The following is a 17,942-nucleotide window of genomic DNA, read 5'->3' as shown; positions in this document are numbered from 1 at the left end:
AAAACGAAATTCATCGAAGCAAGATGAAAATATCTTTCAAAAGGAAATAAAACACAATCTCAGAAATGAAAATAAAAGGAGACGACAGAAAATACTTCAAAAAAACCTCCCCGGCTTCATTTGCGTGACCTTACTTAATTCTTGGTCATAATAACGATCTGAGACATAAGTTAATCTATTTTTTGCCTCTTTTGAACAAAAGCTGCATTCAAAACTAACCATTCCCCAATATATCCCATGCCACAAAAAATTCTATTGCGCTGCGCTTCCCGAATTCCATCCGACCCATATATTGTAAATGCAAAGAAATCAGTAATTTCCGGAAACATATTAAGACAATTTAAAAGGTAACCTGTAATGGCTCCTGCTGGCGGCGTGTGTTCAATAAACAGATCATCTTTCTGACTCTTGAATTGTTTCCAAACACTGCTTTCGTCTAGCACTTTGGACACCTGAAAAATAGGAACTCATAAACATCAGCGGTTAAACAATTTCCAGAATTATTCCGGGCAAATTTCAGAAAACAAACCCAATAGGCACTATTAATAAACATTTCCAACAGATAGTTGAAAAGGAGTCAATGAACACAAGGAAACAGGAAAAAGGATGATTTGGTTTTTGACAAAATGACTAACTTTCGAATTTTAGAGAAAAAAAATATATGCCCTTTAAGCTTTTTGAATTTCTAGAATAATACATGATTCACACTTTTTTTGATAAAATAAACCCAATTTGAGAAAACTGGATCAGTAAGTAAAGTTTTTATTCCGCTGAGAAATCTGAATTCCTCCATCGAAACTAGAAGTCAGTCACGTCTTCTGTGACCTTTACACTTTTGCTGATCGAAAGTCGAGTTTGCCTTCCTTTTAACAAAGTAAATGAAAAGAACTTAAAAAGAAACCAAAAGTCAATTTAGGCCCGAAAAAAAATTTCCTGAAAAAAAACCATTACTTCATGTATAAGAATCTGAACTACGTTCATCAACTCTTTATAATAATTTGAGACCTTTGAAACATAACCAACTGAAAGTTGGAAAAGAGTAATGAACGAAAGGAAACTGAAAAAAAACCGACTTCGAAAAAAATAGATGACCTTAAAGCTCTTTGAATTTGTAGAACAATTTATGATAGACACTTTTATGTTAACATTAACCCAATTTGAGAAAACTGGATCAATAGGCGAAACTTTTATTTCACTGGGATATCTGATAATTAATTTCCACTTTCGAAATTAGAAGTCGATCACGTCTTTTGTGACCTTTACATTTTTGCTGTTCGATAGTGGATTTTGCCTTCCTTTTAACAATGGAAATGCACTGAACTTAAAATTAAAACACAAGTCAAACCGCGAAAAATCAAAACTGAGCGAGAACAAATTTTCAGACTTTTTCCTAAAAAAAAACTGAAGAAATCAGCTAGACCTATATAAGAATCCTCACTGCGTTCATTACTCTCAAAAAATATGAAGTCAAGGTTAGTAAAACTACAAACTGCAAAAGTATATGAAAATGTTAAACATAGCCAATCGAAGATTGGAAGAGTAATGAACGGAAGTAAACATTAAAAAAACACTGCCTTTCTTGAAAAAATCTCAACTTTCGAATTTCAAAGAAAAAATAGATGCCATTTAAGCTCTTTCAATTTCTAGAACAATTTATGATTGGCACCTTTTTGATAACATGAACCTTTTTTTGATAACATGAACCTAACTTGAGAAAACTAAATCAATAGGAAAAGTTTTCATTCCGCTAATTCCACGGAATATTTGGACTTTGGAGAGTGTTATATACGTCATTTTCAGCAGATAAATTTGAATTGAACTCAAAAAGTGCATTATACCTAAGTGCATCAATATTTTGGGACTTTTTCCGGAAAAAAAAACAAATCAGCAAGACCTATATAAGAGTCTTCAATACGTTCATTACTCTTGAAAGCAACTAAAAAAACTGCATTCAGCAAAAAAAAATTACAAGATGTGGCAAATAAGTCGACAGAACATAATCAGACATATCATAGGCCGACAATTTTTTAGAAACGGAGTTTTTCCCGTTTGAAAAAAACAGGACCTCACGGACAAAATAAAAGATATTCACGGACAAGATAAAAGATACATCAATTTCTACAAAGTACTGTCAACAAATTGTTAAACATTGGGTAGCAATCAAATCATACATACCTCATCTCCTAGCACTGGATCTCTGCTCATGGCCTTAAGGGCATCTACGATATGTGCCTGGACTGACTTCCGGTTTGAGAGACCATCTAGGGGTTTGCTTAGAAGACTGAGCAGGAACTCGATCAGCTCCGCGTCTAGTGCCTAAAATTGCAACAAATACAAGGGCTTCAAAATTTGCAGATGCATACATGTTCAAAGCTTATTTGAAAAGCAATCCTTAAAATCGCATAATTTTTTTTGCATACATCTCTATAGACCAAGCAATTTTTGCTCATCAAAATTTTTTTTTTCATTATTTTGAATTATTAAATTGAACGTGGTCAATTGAAAACTGAAAATGCATACTAAAGTTTGTCGAATAGGCTAAATTTTTTTGCGACAATTTTGTCTTCCATAATATCTTGCTGTAGTTTGAATAGAGTGACTGACCTGTCTGACTAGATGCGTGTCTCCTGTGGTGAACATCTTGTTGATTGCTTCACAAGCGAATCCGAGAGAATCGGGATGAGTCCTCATTGTCACCATCAGGGGCTCCACAACCTTACACTTCGACAGTTCCTTCACACAGAGCTTAAATACAAACTCAAATAGCCAATAGAAAAATTGCAAACTTTTTTATTCGAGAAAAACTCCACCACCTTACACTTCGACAGTTCCTTCACACCGAGCTTAAATACAAACTCAAATAGCCAATAGAAAAATTACAAACTTTTTTATTCGAGAAAAACTGCATATGCAAAATTTAACCCGAAATCTCTCATCACAAAAGATTCAACCGTTGGTCCAGTTTTTCATTTATTTAAAGAACTCACTGGATCTGCAGCTAGGATGTGCACTACTTTCACAGCTGCAATACTGATGCACGTCTGTTGTGAGGTGAGTGCCTGGACAATGGAGGGAATGCATCCCGTCTCACACACCCGAGGCAGAAGAGCACTCTGGCCTTGGAAGAACACTCCCATTCCGGAGATCACCAGCTCCACCTCTGCCTCCTGAATTAATTTGAGACTTTTTACGCCAAGATAATTACAAGTATACCAGATTTGGGAAACGATATCACGGCGATCAAGCATTAATGCGTTTCTTTCAAGAATTTCAAATTGTGATCTTACTTGAACATTTCTTGTTGTACACTGCTCTTTGAACTTGACCAGCAATTCGGTCATGAACTCCATCGGCCTTCTCACACCCCAGCCAGGTTGCGACACATAAATACTCAAAATAACTCCATCAATTATCAGTCCACCTGGCCGAGTACCCTCCACGTAGAAATCTTTTGGAAGAGAGAAGGTGAAATTTGGATCCTTCAACTGTTCAGTAACCAACTGTTGTCTCAATTTACGAACTGTTTTCTTCACTTTTTCTCGGGTTTCATCCTTCCATATCAACTCCGGATTCTCGTGAACACCTAGGTATATTCTTAATGCTATGAAAGAATTTGAAATTAATTTGCAAGGCCTGTTTCTAAAAAGCAGTAAAAACCCACGTGTCAGTTAAAGCACCAATGGTACAGTTAGTGGTAGTTAATTTCATAATTTATATTTAACTGCCAATTTTTAAATCCAAGGTGCGAAAAATGCTGCATCTATATAACAGGATCATCATTCAGTTTATAGCACTCCAATCAGAGTAAAGCGTTCAATTTTACTTTATGGCATATTTCCAACAAAATTCATGACTTACTTTCAAACAAATGTACACTTTGCTCTGCATTGTCTCGCATCGCGTCCATGAAAAGTGGCGGAAGAAACTGCTTCAAAAATATCGTCACTTCCGCTCCATACAAAGTCGTCGAAATGAACTTCGCAAAGAGCTCTGCCGACTTCGTTCGTATTTTCGGATCTCTGGAACTGCAGAACTCGTGTAAAACGTAAACAAAGGCTCCTTTTCGTTTGCACTCTTTAACTATTTCTCTGTTTGAGGCAAGGTGGTGAAGACACTCTAGGATGTCCAGAACCGAGGGTGGATGTTGTTCGAAGCAGACGAGAAGAAACCCGAGCACCTGTGACTCGGCAATGCTGTTCACGCACTCTTTGTTGGACACAACACAGCTTATGACCTGAACGAATACATAGGTTTAGGAGATGAACTTTCACCAACGCATCTTCTTGAGTTACAGTAGATGGTATCTATCAAGTTAGACGCCAACCTACCCAGCAAGCACAACATCTGACCATTAAATCTTCAAATACCATGCTCTTATGTGGCAGATTACATAAAATTTCAGTATCATAAAAGGTTGGCAAAACAGCAGATTTCAATTTTAAATTAAAATTTTAGTTCCAAACACGTGACTCATGACAACCTAATTATAACTTAAGTCTACCCTGGGACTTCGTTCATATTCGTTTGGCCCAGTTTTGAAGCGGACAAAACTTTGCAACATTCACTTTCGTGCATAACTGTATAACAAGTTCTTTTGGTTGTCTTATCACCAACCAAACTAATATAACCGATCGAAGCTTGCAAAAGAGTAATGAACGCAAGGAAACATAAAAAACACTGGCTTTGTTGAAAAAATCACAACTTTCGAAACTCAAAGAAAAAAATAGATGCCGTTTAAGCTCTTTGAAATTCTAGAACGATTTATGATTGGCGCTTTTCCGATAACATTAAACCAAGTTGAGAAAACTGGATCAGCAGGTTAAGTTTATTCCGCTGGAAATCTGAAAACTAAACACCACTTTCGAAACTAGAAATCGTTCACGAATTTTCGCGCCATTTGCACGTTCGTTTTTGGAGAGTGCTATATACGTCAATTTCGGCAGATTTCAATTGAACTCAAAACAAAGCATATATACCTAAGTGCATTAATATTTTAAGACTTTATCCTTAACAAAAAAATCAGCAAGACCTATATAAACGTATTCACTACGTTCATTACTCTTAAAAGATGCTGTTATTTAAACAATACAGTAATTAAATAATGTTGCCCAGTAACTACCTATTCAAATAACTTAGCCCATAATAAAACGAACATGTGCTATTTACGTCACTTTCAGCAGATGAATTTCAATTGAACTCAAAAAAGCATATATACCTAAAAGCATTCATAAATGCATCAATATGTATGAATGCATATATGTAGTTATTAGAGACTTTTCCTGAAAAAAAAGCAAAACTGAAAATCAGCAAGACCTATATAAGAGTATTCATTACGTTCGTTACTCTAATTAGAAATAACCCTCGAGGTAGTACAAATTCGGCTAGCTGTGAGATTCAAACCCACGAACTGGAGATTAAGAATCGCTCACACTAACCCCTCAGCCACGGAATCTTAATAGGCACCAAACACTAGCCACAACTTCAGCAGAAAAGAGATGCTATGTAATTTCCAATGCTACATTGAAAATCTCAATTAAGTCAACCCTTTTAATGGACACTTTTATTTGCGAGTTGGGTTAGAAAAAGGCAGGCTCGTAATAATACACTAAGCTGATCGCAAAAGTAACAAGGAGGCGAAGATTCGCTTCGCAAACACTTCGAGAAGAGAACACAAAAAGCAGCTCTATAAAATGCAATAACCAAAAATTAGAATTAAGTCTTGAATTAGTAAAACAAACCACACACAAGCAACTCAGCCACGATTGCTTAATAGATACCAAACACTAGCCACAACTTCAGCAGAGAACAGACGCTATGCAATATCCACTGCTTCATTAAAACTTCCAAATAATTGAACAATTTTATTTGCGAGTTAAGTTAAAAAAACAAAAGAAGGTCCGTAATAACACACTAAGCTGATCGCAAGAGTAAACATGCAGCGCTTAGCAAACTTAATCCGAAGTAAATGCTGAGGTCGAAGATCTTCATTTGGACTACTTTTAACCCTGCTCTACAATTAAATTTTTAAAATTATAGTTGGAAGAATCTCAAGGAAACCGAAAAAAAAACTGATGCATTTTATGAACATTTTTCAACTTTCAAACTTTGGAGAGAAAAATTCCACTCAAAGGACTTCGTTCATATTCGCGTGGCCCAGTTTTAAGCGGACAAAACTTTGCAACATTCACTACTGTGCAAAACTGTAAAACAAGTTATTTTGTTGTCCTATCACCAACCAAACTAATATAACCGATCGAAGCTTGCAAAAGAGTAATGAACGCAAGGAAACATAAAAAACACTGGCTTTGTTGAAAAAATCACAACTTTCGAAACTCAAAGAAAAAAATAGATGCCGTTTAAGCTCTTTGAAATTCTAGAACGATTTATGATTGGCGCTTTTCCGATAACATTAAACCAAGTTGAGAAAACTGGATCAGCAGGTTAAGTTTTTATTCCGCTGTAAATCTGAAAACTAAACACCACTTTCGAAACTAGAAATCGTTCACGAATTTTTGCACCATTTGCACGTTCGTATTTGGAGTGTGCTACTTACGTCACTTTCAGCAGATGAATTTCAATTAACTCAAAAAGTGCATATATAACTAACAGCATTCATAAATGCATATCTGTAGTTATTAGACTTTTCCTGAAAAAAAAAACTAAAAAGCAGCAAGACCTATATAAGAGTATTCACTATGTTCGTTACTCTAATTAGAAATAACCCTCGAATTAGTAAAAAGTCGGCTACCTGTGAGATTCAAACCCACGAACTGGAGATTAAGAATCGCTCACACAAACCCCTCAGCCACGGAAGCTTGATAGGCACCAAACACTAGCCACAACTTCAGCAGAAAAGAGATGTTATGCACTTTCCAATGCTACAGTGAAATTCTCAAATAAGTCAACCCTTTTAATCGACACTTTTATTTGCGAGTAGGGTTAGAAAAAAAGCAGGCTCGTAATAATACACTAAGCTGATCGCAAAAGTAACAAGGAGGCGAAGGTTTGCTTCGCAAACACACTTAAGAGAAGAGAACACGACAAAAAGCAGCTCTGTAAAATGCATTAACAAAAATTAGAATTAAGTCTCGAATTAGTAAAACAAACCACACAGAAACCACTCAGCCACGGTTGCTTAATAGATACTAAACACTAGTCACAACTTCAGCACAGAACAGATGCTATGCAATATCCACTACTTCATTAAAATTTTCAAATAATTGAACACTTTTATTTGCGAGTTATGTTGGAAAAACAGCAGAAGGTTCGTAATAACACACTAAGCTGATCGCAAGAGTAAACATGCAGCGCTTAGCACATTTAATCCGAATTAAATGCTGAGGTGGAAGAGTATCAATTGGACTACTTTTAACCATGCTCTATAGTTAAATTTTTAAAATTATAGTTGAAAGAACCTCAAGGAAACCGAAAAAAACTGATGCACTTTATGAACATTTTTCAACTTTCATATTTTGGAGAGAAAAATTCCACTCTGACTACTTTTGAAATTCATGAACATTTTATGATTTTTCTCTTCAAAAAAACTAACTCAATTAGACAAAACTAGATCAAAATGTTCTTTTCATTCCAATGTGAACTCTCCGAGTAAAACGCACTGTCGAAACTAAAATATATTTTTTTCGCGTTATTTGCACATTACTTATTGGATACCGTATTTTGCCTACCATAATTTAGTTAATTACAAATAATCTTAAGTCAAACCACGAAAAATCACATTTGAGCGTGAACGACTTTTCTGGAAATGGAAAAAAAAGAAAAACCCACAAGGCGTAAATAAATATCTTCTTTTCGCTTACTAACACAAACATACTAGACAGAAAAAAAATCGAATTTTAAAGAAAAACCATATGCCCTTAAAGCTCTTTGAACTTCAAGAACAATTTATGATTCGTGCTTTTTTGATAAAATTAACCCAATTTGACAAAACTGATCAATCAGTAAAGTTTTTTTTTCGCTGCGAAACCTGAAAATTAAATTCCTCCTTCGAAACTAGAAATCGATCACGTCTTTTGTGGCCTTTACAATTCTGCTGATCGATGGTGGAGTTTGCCTTCCTTTTAACATTGGAAATGAACTGGAAGAAATCAAAAGTCAAACCGCGAAAAATCAAAACCGTTCCAAAAAAACACAAAAACATCTATTGTTTCCAAAATCTGGTGAAGATCTGAAAAAATTAATTCGGACACCTTCTTCATAGGCTACCGCTCTAGATCCATCACTGGCGTTAAACTATACACACGATGAACTTTCAGTTATTAAGTGGAGTGGTGACTCAGACTTGTTTTTAGAATCATGTAGAACACAAGTTGATTCTAATTTGCATGATGGTCATATACTTAGGGGTAGAAGCCCTCAGTGAGCACACTTATCAAATTGGTTGATCACACGCAATCACAAAAACTGATGTCAATAATGATTTTCTAATCAAACTCAAGTTAAATTTAATTTGGGGCGTCTGTGACTATAATGTATGATATTTAGATTGTTGTGTGGTACAGTAAAATCAACTCAAAGTTTCGCGGGAGATCATTCTTACCTGTAGTGCTGAATCGGTTTTGCCCTGAACAGTCCAACCCTTTTTCGATTAAATTTTTTTTTTAAATTTAATTACTACGTCCAACTAACAGTGAACATTAAACAATAAAACATAATGTGACTTCTAACCTCCAAAGCTTTGGCTTGAAGTTGCAGTTTTGACAGTGGGAAATTGACCAAAAGAGAGAAAAGTAGTTTGAAGTGTCCAATACATTCTTTCTCCACTCCTAATAAAAAGAGTTGTTTATACTTCAGATGTTTCTGCGATATTCAATGATCGGTTAAAAAAACCCGATAAAAAAGGAAAATACAATCAATGAATGATATCATAGCCAGGTGCGGATCTAGGATTTTCTCGACGGGGGAGGGGGCGGATTTTGTCGACAATTTTGTCGACCTTTTAGGTCGAACAAATTGATTTTCTGAGCTCTCTCAAATCATTATAAAGGCCCTATTTTGACCCAACTTTCTGCGCCGTAGTCAAATTTTTGAAAGAACATGCTGAAAAGGCGTTTTCAGGCACTTTTTGGAAAATTTTGACCAAAAAAGTGGTCTCTCAAAATTAGACAAAGGAGGACCCTTTGATTCGCAGGGTGTCGAATCCTTGCGAAGGGCGTCCATCCCCCCTTCCCCTAAATCCGCTACTGATCATAACAGCAGGATCTGAAAATTTGAACCTAGAGTTGGAATCTTCAATCAAATTCTGCGCCTAAAACATTTTCTCATTTTAAAAAACCTTTTGGACCGGTTATTAACTCCAATACCTGACAGATAGGGGTTAAACATCCGTGTAAATACCTGACAGATAGGGTCATTATCATTATATCCGTGCTTATATTTACCGTAAATCACTTTTTCGATTCAAATTAACTCACCCTGGTTAGTCTTGATGCAGTTTTTAAGTGCTACTAGAGCTTGGGACACATTTTTCAGTCTTGCATTTCTCTCTTCAGCCAGAGTGAGGTGTTTCCCGCTGCCGTTAGTAGGAGTGCTCAAATCTATCAAGTTGTTATTAGGACTAGCTCCTCCTCCGTTCTCCATACTGTGTATCGACTGCATGTATTCCGCCTCGGAGCCCACGAAAACGATCAGGTTCTGAAAAAGGCGATAAGTATTTATTTTTCTTGATAGTGCAACTGAATCGATACACAGAGGCAAAGCAGAGCTTTGCAACACTTGCGATGCAACAAAAACATTGCAATACAAGATAGTGAAAAGAACAAGAGACGGATTTTTTTATTACTTGAAAAAAGTCGGAACATCACACCTTGTCTAGGAAAATATTATTAACAACCTTACAAAGGATTGAGAAACCTTTATCGAGCAATCAGTGAGGCGGCAAAAAGTGGGTCGAGCCCTGCTAAGCCGAAAACAGAACTGTTGTCACAAAGTTTTAAGCTAATAAATTTTGAAGTGGGTGCTAAGCCATAATAGATGGATCGTAAACCATCCCCCTGAAACTTACAAAAGCATGAAAAAAACATCGGCCTTCGAGACGGCGTAATATATCATGACTAAGCCGATATAACTTGAAGCGAAAAAATTAGATGAAAAAAACTACATTATCAGAATTTTTACAAATTACCAAATAATTTTCAACCAAGTGGCGAAGCTGGAGCTTCGCAAACACGAGCTAAAAGCCGGCAAAGCTTAAGGAGCTTTAAAAAGCACAAAAATACTGTCTTTTCATGTAATAATTTGGAATCTAATAAGCTAAGGGCAACTATACACTAACTTGAAATAAATTAGAGTGGATTGAAGTAAATTGTGGATAAATTATGCATTTTCAACTTGAAGTAAATTGTGGATAAATTATGCATTTTCAATTATCTCGCAAAGTAATTCGGATACGAAAAATTTTGAAATGGGATTTTAATTATTATACTCTTGACTAAAAATAGTTTTTTTTCGGTTCAATTAATAAAATAAAAGCCAGTGTTAGTTTATTACTAATCAAATGTCAAAGCAATTGGGGTTATACTCTGCTAAGGTAGCTTACTGCTTAAAAGAGCCACCAAAAGTAGCACTTATACTTGCGACTTAGGTTGAAAAAAAAAGCTGCACTATGATAGTGTAATTATAGTATAAACGGTTTAAACTAAAATAAAAAACCAAAATCATAACAAAACCAACAGATAGTCGGAAAAGAGTCAATGAATGCAAGTAAGCAGAAAAAAAACTACAGACTTGTTTTCTGAAAAATCTCATCTTTCGAATGAAAATCTCAGCTGGGAAATCTAATAATTTATTTCCATTTTCAAAAATTTGCTGTTCGATAGTGGAGTTTGCCTTCCTTTTAACAATGGAAATCCATTGAACTCAAAAAGAAATCACAAGTCAAACCGCGAAAAATCAAAACTGAGCGTGAACAAAAATTAAAATTTTTTCCTGAAAAAAAAAACAAAAAAAAATCAGCAAGGCCTATATAAGAGTCCTCTCTACGTTCATTACTCTTATAAATTAAGTGGCCCATTTAAAGATTATACAGTTGTACTGCAAGTATTCGTTTTTTATGTCTAGAATCTTGCAAAAAAAATTCAAATTAAAAAACCCAACTACTGACCTTAGCAAACGTCTTTGCGTCTTCCAGTTGGAAAGTGGGCTGCTCATTATACACTCTCACGTATATATCTCCCACAACCAGCTCCTCCCGATGACATGAGAAGACGAAATCAGAGCCAAAACTGGCATCGCATTCTCCCGTCCGCAACATCTCATGTTGATTCCTCTTGATGTACTCCAGGAGTTCGGTTCGGGTTCCGTTGTCCCAGATCAAGTATGGATTCTCTGTATTTCCATTCAGTAGTTTTAGGAACTGCAATAAAACAGATTTCTTGAACCCTTATTAAGTTGAAAATAGCATCCGACATTCACCTCATTTCAGATATAAAACCCTACAAGTCGTTTATACTCATAACATTTTTTCCAGAACTGTTTAAATTTTCCAGATACATTAACAATTTTGTTCTAGCAATATGCAGAAAGGAAAAACCTTCAGATCTGAGCTCAAGGATCTGAACTAATTTTAAAAATTCTTACCTCATAATCTGACTTTTCTACCATGCATCGGTACAGATAGGGAGTGAGCAGTGCACTAATGCATGCTCGCACAGTGGCATTCTCAGGATACTCGATTCCGTCGTCATTTTCGAATCCATCATCGACAATTTCATCCCCACTGCCTTCGCCTCCAGTACCTGAATTAATCTACATCTTTTTACAAGTAGCGTATTTCAACGGAGCGGCTTCACGGGTCTCATATAATCGAAAAAAGCAGATGTTGAGGTAAGTTTCTACGCACAGGAATAAATAAGAACGGTCATACTATAATCACCTTACACCTATTTTTATGGAGATCACATCTTCGGCTGTTAATTTCATGGATTCAAAAATGCAGCGCCTAAAATTTTCCTACGTTTAAGCCACCTCTAAATCAGGCAAGATTAGAAAGACCCCTTTTAAGTATCATTAATTATGTGACATTTTGAGCCTCTTTCTGGTTGATTTAAAAGTTCATTTTCTGAGGGATCATGTAAAACCATTTCCTCCTTAAAGTAACCATTTCAAAAATCAAGTTGAATTGTAATTTCATGCAGCATGTCAAAATACACAATCCTTAGTTCTGATAGGCTGAAAACAATGTTTTTTATACAAATTGAACCCTGCGCAGCGTAAACACAAGTTAGAAATAAACTCAAGAAAACCAAAAAACGGTCAAGAATCCAAAGTCAATTGGCAGGGGCAAATTTGGGGGGGACGCTTTGTGACATGATGTTTCTTCTGAAGTACTTGTCAAAATAGGTGTTTTTGGAGAGCTCGGAAATTGAACTTGGTCGACTTTAAAAAAGTCCACTAAAATTTTAAACAGAGGCGCAGCGGAGCTTCGCACTTGTGATGCAACTAGATCTATTAAAATGAATGAAGATATTGAAGAAAAAACATGTCCAGACAATAGACAGAAAAATCAGCATCGGAACACAAATAAAGCAGCTACCTATCCTAACAAATTGCCGATTCTTTGCAGCAAAAATGGCACCGAATAAAAAGACACAATTTTGCAAGGAAAAGTTTGAAATATCACAAACTGAAGGCATCCTCACTAATTTTGCATGTAATAGATTGAAGAGCATAAAGCCAAATTATGTATTTCAACAAACTGCTAGATATACTCAGTTAGAAAAATTCTAAAATCGAGTTTTTTTATCAATGTTATGTTGTTTGAAACAAATAACTTTTTTTCAGTTCATTTGATGAATTTACACAGGCGAAGTTGCACTTGGCATACAAGCAAAAATATGACCGATAATGGTACTGCAAAAAGCCAATGAGTATCACTTTGAGTCTAAATAATTTCTTAAGTGACGCAAGCTAATTATGAGCCTACATAATTGCTAAATGACGCAAGCCAATTATGCCGCATAATCATTCAATTTGAAAAAAGAAACTTACCAACCAATATGCCTCAATTTACATAGCGGACACAGTTCGACTAGTATACGAAAAAGTTAATTAAAACATCCGACCCTGCCCAGGTTCGAACCCTTTTATTTTGTTGCAGGTCTCCTTCCCTACCTCTACGCTACATATCCATGATACCTTGAAGCTAGAGTGCTACTTGTAATAAAAAAATGTGTTAATATCCTTAGAATTGGCTGTACTTAATAGCTGGTTATTGATCTTATGCACATACTTCCATAAAAAGAACACTTGCAAAATGAACACTAATATTTGCGACTTAGGTTAAGTTATTATTATTCGAATGTCAAAGCAGATGATATCAAAGAGCCATAAAGGTGCCCCAAAAGTGGCACCAATAGTTGCGACTTAGGTTAGAAAAAAAAAGAAAAATAGAATAACACTAACGCTCACTCAAGTTCACTACTAAGATGAATAAAATAGATCGGTTGAAAAAGGGCGGGAAACAGGAATTGAGATGAATACCAAAAACCTTCTAAAAAAGAAAAACTTACGTACATACATATCAAAAAGAAACAAGAACTGCTTTGAAAACATATGATTCGGAAATTAAAAACATAGCCAAGAGACAGTTGGAAAAAAGTCAATGCACCCAATAAAACACGGGATAAAATTGACTTGAAAAAACTTTCGAATTTCAAAGAAAAAATATATATACTTTTGAATTGCAAGACCAATTCATGATTTGCAACTTTTTGATAAAAAAATTAACCCAATTTGATAAAAACTGGATCAATAGCTAATTTTTTTTATTCCGCTGGGAAATCTGAAAAATAATATTCACTTTCGAAACTAGTAGTCGATCACGTTTTTGGCTACCTTCACACTTTTGCTGTTCGATAGAGGAGTTTGTCTTCATTTTAACAAAGGAAACAAACTAAACTTGAAAAAAATCAAAGTCAAACAAAAAAAATCAAATTTTTGCGTGAACAAAGTTTAAGATTTTTTCCTGATAAAAAAAAACCACCAAGACCTATATAAGAGTCTCCACTACTGTAAGTGATTTTTAATAAATTCAAAAAAAAACAGCGTTGAGCTGATTTTTTGGTGTTTCAGCGGCATTTCATAAGGATTGCGTAACAACAGGTCATCTTTTTTACACAACATATTAATTCTCTCGATCACTACCTACCCCCTGACATCAACTCTTCCTCTTGAGGTCCCGATCCAACACCCTGACCATTCGACATCGGACCTCCATTGGTCATTGCAGTTCCATTCGCCACACCTCCAACACCCTCGCCATTGGGCGATCCAATTTCGGGACTATTCGCAATCATCTGCTGTTGCATGTTTCCTGCATCTCCCGAACTCATTGCCAAAGAGTAGTGGGATTTCTTCTTCCTCATGTTTGAAGGTCTTCTGACACAGCCTCCGAATCCGGCAAGCTTTCTTAAGGCGCTCACTGATTTCTTGGCAACTCGGTTCTTGATTTCCTGTAAAATTAAAACCAAAACTGATAACACCTCGGAATAAATCCAGTTATTTTGTTCTATAAATGTTTTTCAACTCTATTTAAACCAAGAGGAATCAATATGGTGTGGTTTTTTGACTTTCCATATACTGTTAAATTCAGTGGAGAAAATACATGTTAATTAACATCCCTTAAACCAACAAGTCACTGCTCGTCGTACCGTTTCGTGTGTGGCAGCATCAGCATTAATTCCTGTAGCCTCATCCAGCGTGTAGTCGTAATTGAAGAGGAATAGCAACAGATGCCACAAAACCCCACTCTCCACCAGAGATGACTGCAGCAGGGAGTCCCTTGCAAACACTCCCGCACACTTGCACGCCTCAATGCACAGAGTCGATAGATGCTGAAACAGTTCTCGAGTGCATATTATTTTAATCAAGCTGACTTTGTTGAAAAAATATGAAGACTTTTTCCTGAAAAAAAAATCAGCAAGACCTATATAAGAGTCTTCACTACGTTCATTACTCTTAAAAATAGATGCCCTTTAAGCTCTTTCAATTTCCAGAACAATTTATGATTGGCGCTTTTTTGATAACAGTAACCCAACTTGAGAAAACTGGATCAACAGGTAAAGTTTTTAGTCCGCTGGAAATCTAAAAATTAAATCCCACTTTCGAAACTAGAATTCGTTCACGAATTTTCGCGCCATTTGCGCGTTCGTATTTGGAGAGTGCTATATACGTCAATTTCGGCAGATTTCAATTGAACTCAAAACAAAGCATATATACCTAAGTGCATTAATATTTTAAGACTTTATCCTTAACAAAAAAATCAGCAAGACCTATATAAACGTATTCACTACGTTCATTACTCTTAAAAGATGCTGTTATTTAAACAATACAGTAATTAAATAATGTTGCCCAGTAACTACCTATTCAAATAACTTAGCCCATAATAAAACGAACCTGAAGTTGATCGAACTGAGCTGCCTATTAAATATATAATTCTGACTAATTATATCCTCACCACATATGTAAAACATTTCGCAACGTCTCCATGAATACGTTGGAAAGGATTTAGTTATATAAAACATACCACAGACAGTTGGAAAAAAGCCATGAACGTCAGGAAACAAAAAAAAACTGACTTACTTTTGAAAAACATATTTTTCGAATTTCAAAAAAATTATGTATTAAAAGACTCAATGAACGCAAATAAAAAGAAAAAAATACTGAATTTTTTGAGATATCAACTTTCAAATTTTCAAAAAAAGGTGACATTAAAGCTCTTTGAATTTCCAGATCAATTTATGATTGAAACCCTTTTGATAAAAATTAAACCAATTTGAGAAAACTGGATCAGCAGGTTAAGTTTTTATTCCGCTGGAAATATAAAAACTAAATACCACTTTTGAAACAAGAAATCGTTCACGAATTTTTGCGCCATTTGCACGTTTGTATTTGGAGAGTACTATTTACGTCACTTTCAGTAGATGAATTTCAATGAACTCGAAAAGTGCATATATACCTAAGTGCATCAATATTTTAACTTTTTCCGGAAAAAAAAACAAAAAAACATCAGCAAAACCTATATAAGAATCTTCACTACGTTCATTACTCTAGATAATACATAATCAACAGACAGTTAGGAAAACCAAAGAATTCAAGGACGCAGAGAAACTACTGTTCTTTAGAGAAAAACTTTCAACTGAGTTTTAGAGAAAAAAATGTATCAGTTGAAAATCTTTAAACTTTAATCTTGGACCAAGTTAACTTCTCCTCAAAGCCGCTGGGGGATTTAATCTTGGTTCTACGTTGGGAATTTTCCTCCAATCCGAATCCAGCATTTACACAGAGGCGAATATTTTCTTATCAAACACTTACGAGACCACGAAAAAAAGCAGCTATAAAGTGCAATGAAAAAAAAACATAGCCTATCGAAGATTGGAAATGAGTAATTACGCAAGTAAAATAAAATTTTTATTAAGCTGACAAAATTGAAAATAAGAATTCACTTTCAAAACTAAGTCGGTCATTTTTTTCGCAACCTTTTTCTTTTGCTGTGGAGTTTGGTTGCATTTTAACAAAGGAAATGAAGTCAACTTAAAAAGAAATCATAAGTCAAACCGCGAAAAATCAAAAGTGAGCGTGAACAAACTTTAACACTTTTTCCTGATAAAAAAATCACCAAGACCTTACTAAGAGTCTTCACTACGTTCATGACTCTTTAAAAACAGTTTCATTTCCGAGTTTCGTTTGTTTCCTTTTTTTCACTGAGGCTTAACAGTGGAAATGTTGATATGTGGAGAAAACAAATTATAAGATCTTCGGGCATAAGAAATGACCTACTGATGAAAAAAATAAAGCCAACTATCGTGGTTTTGGTCCTTGCGAGAAACGTTTGTCGATTTCATTTGATAAACAACCTACCTGAATAGCCATGAGACGACAGAGGTTGTTGACCACTGCTGGCATTTCTAACAGCTCCTTCCTACTGTCTTCGAACTGGGCTGCCACAGTGAAACACATGATCACGTTCTTACACACTTGCACCTGAATCGTCAAAACAACACGTTTTTCAAGGGATGTTCATCTATATGATTGCCCCACAAACTTAGAAAATATCGTTCAAAACTTGCAGAATGACCGATATTTTTGTTTTAACGTATCTCAAAAATTGAACTTGTCTTCTAAACATTCAATTTCACATACGGTGACAGGATTTAAATTGCTACGTTTCACAGACGATGTGATTTGTTGGCAAGACTCGTATCGAACAATGAAACATTGCACGTCTAACTTCTTGGCAAACTTTACCTGGAATTCTTCTACTTTTGAGTCTTTTGTCACAGCTGTGAAGCACTTCAGCATGGCATCCCTGAGTATTAATAATCCATGCTCTCTTCGCAGTTCCTCCGCATTCAGGGCAGAACAGTGGACTGTTTGATATGCCAGTTCTGTGGCTGAGGGCAGCAGAGGCAGTTCTCTGGCGTACAGAGCTTCGTCCTGGATCTCCATTTGGATAGTGGCCAGGAGATTCGGGTATCCCGCATATTTGTAAGGCTGCAGTTCTAATAAAACAAACTTCAAATATTGAGTATCCACACTGAACACGCAAGATAAGAAATACTTTTTGCTATGGCGGTTGCATAGTGAGAATAAAAAATAATTCTCGACTGATAAAGATCAAATTTTTCTCCTTTAGCATGCTTTTAATTGTGACCTCGACGTGTAAATCAGTATACCTTGTGAGTAGTTGTTGAATAGGATGCTCTGTGTTTTCAGCAGCAAGTCAATGTGTACTGGGTTGGGTCCATCTGAGATACTGTTTGCTCTCCTTTGACACAAGAATTCGTACGCAGTATTTACTTCCTCAAAGATCTCCTGGAATAAGAATCAAAGTCAATATTTGCACTTCATTCGGATCATTATTAGCAAAAAAGGGGTTACAAAACCCGCTATTAAAATTAATATCATATGATACCCGACCACAAAAA

At 35.6% G+C, this 17,942-nt stretch overlaps 2 protein-coding genes across 3 annotated transcripts in view; one reads left to right on the top strand and one right to left on the bottom strand.

Annotated features, from left to right (window-relative positions):
• The window catches only part of LOC134841641 (dnaJ homolog subfamily C member 13-like), a 554,774-nt gene that overhangs the window by 714 nt on the left and 536,118 nt on the right, over positions 1 to 17,942 (bottom strand). Inside the window, exons 22-37 of one of the 2 annotated variants that reach the window (XM_063857677.1) lie at positions 17,691 to 17,829; positions 17,263 to 17,516; positions 16,876 to 16,998; positions 14,667 to 14,849; positions 14,165 to 14,468; positions 11,596 to 11,753; positions 11,120 to 11,371; positions 9,432 to 9,651; positions 8,686 to 8,783; positions 8,558 to 8,581; positions 3,859 to 4,234; positions 3,288 to 3,583; positions 2,988 to 3,167; positions 2,605 to 2,745; positions 2,176 to 2,316; positions 353 to 452 (exon numbers count right to left, since the gene is read on the bottom strand). In XM_063857677.1, coding sequence (XP_063713747.1) covers positions 353 to 452; positions 2,176 to 2,316; positions 2,605 to 2,745; positions 2,988 to 3,167; positions 3,288 to 3,583; positions 3,859 to 4,234; positions 8,558 to 8,581; positions 8,686 to 8,783; positions 9,432 to 9,651; positions 11,120 to 11,371; positions 11,596 to 11,753; positions 14,165 to 14,468; positions 14,667 to 14,849; positions 16,876 to 16,998; positions 17,263 to 17,516; positions 17,691 to 17,829 — 2,989 coding nt within the window. The remainder of the gene's footprint in view (positions 1 to 352; positions 453 to 2,175; positions 2,317 to 2,604; positions 2,746 to 2,987; positions 3,168 to 3,287; positions 3,584 to 3,858; positions 4,235 to 8,557; positions 8,582 to 8,685; positions 8,784 to 9,431; positions 9,652 to 11,119; positions 11,372 to 11,595; positions 11,754 to 14,164; positions 14,469 to 14,666; positions 14,850 to 16,875; positions 16,999 to 17,262; positions 17,517 to 17,690; positions 17,830 to 17,942) is intronic. The other variant, XM_063857685.1, reaches the window with a different exon arrangement.
• The window catches only part of LOC134841795 (DNA replication complex GINS protein SLD5-like), a 493,875-nt gene that overhangs the window by 214,359 nt on the left and 261,574 nt on the right, over positions 1 to 17,942 (top strand). The window lies entirely within an intron of this gene.

Source organism: Symsagittifera roscoffensis, chromosome 1, assembly GCF_963678635.1.
Source record: "Symsagittifera roscoffensis chromosome 1, txSymRosc1.1, whole genome shotgun sequence".
NCBI lineage: Eukaryota > Metazoa > Xenacoelomorpha > Acoela > Convolutidae > Symsagittifera > Symsagittifera roscoffensis.
This window is presented reverse-complemented; position numbering and strand designations above follow the sequence as displayed.